This window comes from Rhincodon typus, chromosome 3 (assembly GCF_021869965.1).
Source record: "Rhincodon typus isolate 14 chromosome 3, sRhiTyp1.1, whole genome shotgun sequence".
NCBI lineage: Eukaryota > Metazoa > Chordata > Chondrichthyes > Orectolobiformes > Rhincodontidae > Rhincodon > Rhincodon typus.
This window is the reverse complement of record NC_063334.1, coordinates 78,058,343-78,064,590: the sequence shown is the minus strand read 5'-3', so window position 1 is coordinate 78,064,590 and position 6,248 is coordinate 78,058,343. Positions and strand designations below refer to the sequence as shown.

The 6,248-nt window shown below is 45.0% G+C and overlaps 1 protein-coding gene across 1 annotated transcript in view; it reads right to left on the bottom strand.

Moving 5' to 3' along the window:
- LOC109920057 (solute carrier organic anion transporter family member 3A1-like) overlaps positions 1–3,975 on the bottom strand; it is a 285,338-nt gene extending 281,363 nt beyond the window's left edge. The window contains exon 1 of the mRNA XM_048595210.1: positions 2,474–3,975. Within this exon, the coding sequence (XP_048451167.1) occupies positions 2,474–2,605 (132 nt within the window). The 5' untranslated portion in view covers positions 2,606–3,975. The remainder of the gene's footprint in view (positions 1–2,473) is intronic.
- Positions 3,976–6,248: the final 2,273 nt, after the last annotated feature.

Genomic DNA, 6,248 nt, shown 5'->3' with positions numbered 1-6,248 from the left:
GCTGCTTGGCCTGCTGTGTTCATCCAGCTCTACACCTTGTTATCTAAAATATTCATACAGCACTTTTCAATAATCAGATAATCTTGCTAGTGTTTGTTGGTTAAGTGATACTGGCCAGGCATCAAAAGAATTCCGCTGTTCTCCTTGAAATAGTGCATAGGATATTTTGCATTCACCTCAGAGAACAAGGCAAGGCATTAGTTTAATGTCCTATCAACCTAACTAGTCAGCAATCAGATGCTGGAGCGCTGGCCAACAAAATCGAGGTCAACTGAAGCACTCAGCTGAGATGAACTGAATTATTGCAGACTAGAAGTTCTGCATGTGACTTTTCTGGCTTTTATGGTTCAATTCCATATTGCATATTGAACTTACCAGATGAGCCATCGTCTCCCGGGATCTATGTTACTGCTAAATAAAAACCCAAGCTGACAAGTAGCAGACCAGAGATGTGAGCCTGCTACCCACAGATTCCTCAAACTGATTATTCTAAAACCATAAAGATTTTCAAACTAATAATGCTCCAGAAGCAAAAAAAAACTTTATTAAACAGGCAGATCAATGTTACCTTCAAAGACAGTATCACAAGATAGTTTAGGACAGCAGTTCTAAGTACAAAACAGGGATCACAACTGCAGCACCCAGTTGTATGTACTTTAAGTAAAAGTTTATGTTTAACTTCCTGGATTAAAATTGAACAACAGCAAATAAAAGACAAAATATACGGCCATTATATCATCAATGCAGTGCAGTGGTGTATCATGTTCACACCAGTGGCGCATGAATGAAATGGTGTTTTTTTTTTCATTTTCCCATTGACAAGGGTATGAGGATTCAACATCATTATTTTGGAATAACAGCCAATGTGCAGTTTGCCATGCAGCATATATAGTGTTCACATGTCTGGCCAGTGTTTTATCTGAGATTCTATGCCACCACTCAATAGCATCAATAATATTTTGCACTTATGCAATACGTATTATATAAAAAATATTTTGTATTGTGGAAATAAATTATAATCCATGGTGGGAGAGACTAACATGGAGAAGTGCAATCAGAAAAACAGAGTTTGAGGTGTGTAGACGAAGAAATGGAGGTGTAGGAGTTTATAAGGGAAGTTCTAGTGGAGACTGGATACTTTGGCATCAATAGTGAAACAAATGAATGGGGAAGAATGGGGAATATACAAAAATCCGGCATTACTGAACTAAAGAATATGTTCAGGGGGATATCAAGATGATGGAAGTTACAGAGTTAGGATAGGGAAAATTCAGAAATAGACGCAAAGTCAAGAATTTAAAGTTTCAAGTTCATACATTGAGTGATAGGAAGCGAGTGTAGCTCAGCTGATGGAAACCCGATTGACAAAGATGGGTTTGAGTGGATATCGGCAATATACAGGTTGAGGCAATTTCATTTTGGACAGATGGATGTTTTCTGCAGCTGGAGGATAGGCCAGTAATGAAGACCAATGGCGTGATGATAAAATCAAGCATAAGGGTTTCAACAGCAGAAAAAGCTAGAGATGGAGTAGGGACGTACAGTACTCTGTAAATGTAAGTAGGTAGTTTTGATGATGAATAGCATGTGCGGTTTGAAGTTCAGTTCAGAATGCCAAGATTTCAGTCTATCTGAGCGAGTCAACAAGGAGGAGGTGGAATCAGTGGCAAGGGGCCTAAAGCCTTAGTTGTCTTGGTGTTCACTGGGAGAAAACTGGGACTTAAATGACACGTTGTCAGACAAGCAGCTCAGCTGCACCGAGGCCGCTGACAAGTCAAGAAAGATGATGGGCCAGAAGAACAGGGCCATCAACAAGTAGGCGCTGCTTTTTGTGGGTACTATCCTCCAGGGGCAGCATGTTTCACTCTCAATAAACAATGTTACGGACAGATAATACAGCCACATGCCCAGTGTCACTTCAACTGGACCAGTCACTGAGCTAACTTCATCCGAGAAGCAGAAACGAGGCTGTACAGTCTAAACTTCAATAAAATTCCCAGGAGGTAACAGGCACAGATACTTTGAAAACAAAGGTGGCACCTTTGTTACGGCTGAAATAAGCAATAACTCAGTCCAACTGTCAGACTTTCATAAACACTGATAGAGCCCTGAGAGAATAAAGTGCATCTTTTACGTTCCTCCTCTGCACTAACAGCTCACCCATTCACTGAGCAGGGACACAGCGGGAGAGTGCTGCTGCCTTAGCTCAGGACATCTTCCAACTCTGTTCGGCCGGTCTAAATACTAAAGAAAAGTGTTCCCTTTCTGGACGCCAAGTCTATATTTGAGGACGTTGCTGGCTAACGGAAAGGAATGCACATTACGCCGGAGCAATTTCGTGGGAGCTGCTTCACACACAAAAAGAAAGCAAAGGTAGCTGAGACGTGTTGGCCCCGATTGATTTTACTATTAAAGCGAACCCCATGTCCGGGTCCTGCCGGGCGTAGGGAACATGCTGCCGCTCGTTACTTACTAAGTAAGCGCCGCTAATGCCCTGGGTCAGCATCAGCAAACACTCGGCGATCAGAAAGGTTCGGATATCCGAGAAGTAGGAGTCCCGGGGAGCCGCTGGCACCGCCCGCCTGCTGTCCTCCTGACTGCCCATCCCGGAGAGCTGCTGTAGACCGTGTCAACTCAATCGAAAGGCCCGGGGAGTTGAGGGAGTTTTCAATGCGTTAGAAGAAGGCTCCTTGTCTGTTCGAGAATGCCCCACCCACCGGCCCCGGCTGGGTGGGGATCCACCGCTGACTGTGGCAGAGAGAGAGAGAGAGAGAGACAGGCTGCTGGTGTGATAGAGGGTGGAAGCCTCTGTATCCAGAGAGAGAGAATGGGGTGGGGAATCACTGAGAGAGAGGGGGACAGAGAGTGTGGGTCTGAGTGAGGGGGACAGAGAATGTGGGAGTGAGAGGACGGGAGACAGAGAATGTGGGTGTGAGTGACAGAGGAGGAGGGACAGAGAGTGTGGGGGTTACTGAGAGAGGGGGGGACAGAGAAATGAGGGAGTCACTGAGAGAGAGGGGGCCGAGTGTAGGATTCAGTGAGAGAGGGACAGAGAATGTGGAGGTGAGTGAGGGGGGACAGAGAATGTGGAGGTGTGAGGGCGGGACAGAGAATGTGGAGGTGTGAGGGGGGGACAGAGAATGTGGAGGTGAGTGAGGGGGGCAGAGAATGTGGAGGTGAGTAAGGGGGGGACAGAGAATTTGGGTGTGTGACAGAGGGAGACAGAGAATGTGGAGGTGAGTGAAGGGAGGAGGGACAGAGAATATGGGTGTGAGTGACAGAAGGGGACGGAGAATGTGGCTGTTACTGAGAGAGAGGGAGCAGAGAGTGTGGGGGTAAGTGAGAGAGGGACAGAGAATGTGAGGGTAAGTGACACAGAGGGCGGAGAATGTACGGGTGAGTGAGGGACACCGGGATTGAGTATATACAGGGGGAGAAACTGAGAGATAGACTGCGAGATTGTAACAGAGACGGATGTGAGAGAGACACTTTGTCGGTTCTGTGTCTGGATAAACTGGAGTGGGAAAGAAATAGTTCAAAGGCGATAGACGGTGAAATAGAGGGGAACTAGGGAAGACTGATATAGAAATGTGAAGAGACTGGAATACAGAGACTGAGGATATGAAAGATGGAGATAGAGACTGTGAGAGAGAGAGACAGGGACTGTGGATATGAGAAAAAGAGAGAGGCGCTTGAAATGACACTAGACAGAGACCGTGACAAAAACTGAAAGGGAGATTGCGGCAGAGACTGTGGCTTTGAGAGAGAGAGAAAGAGGGACTGTTTCTTGCAGATTGTGACAGACTTTGTAAGAGAAAAGTGCGAGGTAGTGAGGGGGAAGTCTGGTTGGGACAAGATGAAACTGAAAGGAAGAGGCAGCGAAAGGGCGTGCGTGATAGACCGAATTTAAGAGGGTCACTGAGAAAGAGGGAGATAGTGGATGAGAGATATTGCATATAAAACTGTGAGAAGGCAAGAGATTGGGTGAGACCGGGAGAGAACAGAAAAACAGCTTCGAAAACTTAATTCAGATTTCTAGCATCTGCAGTATTTTGCTTTAGCATTATGTGAGAGAGAAAGTTAAGATGCTGTGTACGTGAGAGAGGGGAAGATTGTATAGGCAACTGCCGGAGAGAGTATGTACAGTACGAGAGATATGTGAGAACTGTAGTAGAATGAGATTGTGACTGAAACTGGGAGAGACTGTACAGAATGTGAGGCCGTACTGTGCAGAAAACGGTGCAACTTTAGGTCAGGCTGTATATGAAACATTGAGAGTGTTAGAATGTTACAGCATGTCCACTCCTTCAAGAATGTCAGCAATAGCGCGCCGGCAAAAATAAAAATTGCAGTCCTTCCAGATGACTTTTCTTGAGCGCTGCAGATCGCACCAGAAGGGTGGCAGGATCTTGAGCCAAAAAGGGAGCGTTTTAATTTTCTTTCAAAAGAAGCAGCCGCCGCCAAAATGACGCGTGTTGTTTCTTGACAGTTCTCGGTCCAGTTCATTCGTGCAAATAGCTGTCAATCGTGGGTCACCGAGCAGACACTGGGCAATCCTTTCTCCCTGATCGCCTCCAATAAATTCCCCTCTGTAACATCGACTCCGATCCAGTGTAATGCAAGCAGGGCTATCGGGAAAATACACTTCTATTGGAATGTGTCCAATCGCTCGGTAGCTCCAAACTTAGCTCTGTGCGAGATAAAACCAGCAGCAACTAACTTTGTTCGGTTTCGGCTCGACGATGAGCTGGGCATCAATTGTCTGAATTATTGCGAATCAATTTGTATTAAAAGTAAAGATTGCACAGCCAGCACCAACCCCTCTGGTACACTGAAATTGATTTATTCACACATCCTGGTCTCTTGGTTAAACAGTCGAAGGTGGATATCAGGATTTAAATAACTTCCGCCCTCCCTGTTGGTGTTTTGCAGGCTGCTGTTTCTGCCTTCCCCCTCCCAAACAGCTATTTTTGGCTATTCTGGGACATGCTAACGTGCGTCCTGGCGTGTGCTGTAGTCAGAAACCGCAGAAGGCAATGGAACAACATTGTAACTTCCTCTGAGGCTGCTATGTGGAGGCGGAGACTTCACTGAAAGTGAAACATCAGCCAACCATTTGATTAGTTCTCGTCCATTGCCCGCCTGTAAAACAGCGCCATCCTGTGGGCCCAAATCTGTTCGAATCAGTGAACAGGATAGGCCAATTTCCAAAGACCCATAATGGGTGAAAAGAAGAAACAGTTTTGAAAGTTTGCTGCTAGATACATATTATTCACAAAATGTTACTGTGCGCTGATTTTCTTAAAAGCCCTAATTTGGCGCTAAATCCCAGCACCTCCGTAATGTTAATTGCCAGAGGCATCAACATTGGAATAATACAGGAGTCACATTAAGGTCAGTCATGAATGGACCTGTCAAGTATAAAATAATAGTTACCTCAGAATAAAGTCATTTTCAGTGGTCTGGAATGTGGATCGGAAGGATCTCCAAGAAAAGCAAAGCAACTGGGTCCAGAGGAAGTGTAAGCATCAGGGAATGTGATATAAAAAATACACTCATTTTCATAACTGGCATAGAGGAAGATACTGGTTGGTGAGCAGCTAGGGATTTTGTTGCAATTTTTTAATAAAGCTTTAACTTAAAGTTTCACTACCCTAATAAAGAAAAGCACAACAGGGCACCCCCAATCCGTGAAATATATACGGTGCAGGTTCTGGGGTTTCCATATCCTTCACTTCTTAGATGCCAGCCAACCACATATACAGAAAGTATCACCAGCTTGAAAATCTCAAACTCTGGGTCACTGCTGTGCAATTGTGAGGCTGAGAACTGCATTTCTACCGATGGTCACACCACAGCTAGGAGTGTGGAGTCATAGAGAAAATGAATCATCAGCAAACAGTCAAACAAAATCAGTTAGGTAAGTGCAAGGCCACAGGCAAACATGCTGTCAGGATGAGATGTTACCTTCTAGATGCTTTTTGAACATATAAATTAAGAACAAGAATGGGCCTTTTAGCTCTCTAGCCTGTTCTGCCACTCAATGAAATTATGGCTTACCTTATAGTAGCTTCAATTCCATTCTTCTTCATATACCCAATAAACCTTGACTCCTTTCTAAGTGAATAATTTAGGTACCGCTGTCTTGAAAATATTTAATTACTCTGCCCCACAGCTCTCTGGGGAAGAGAACTCCAAAGCGTCGTGACCTCATGAGAGAAAAAAAGCCCTCATCTGTCCTAAGTGGT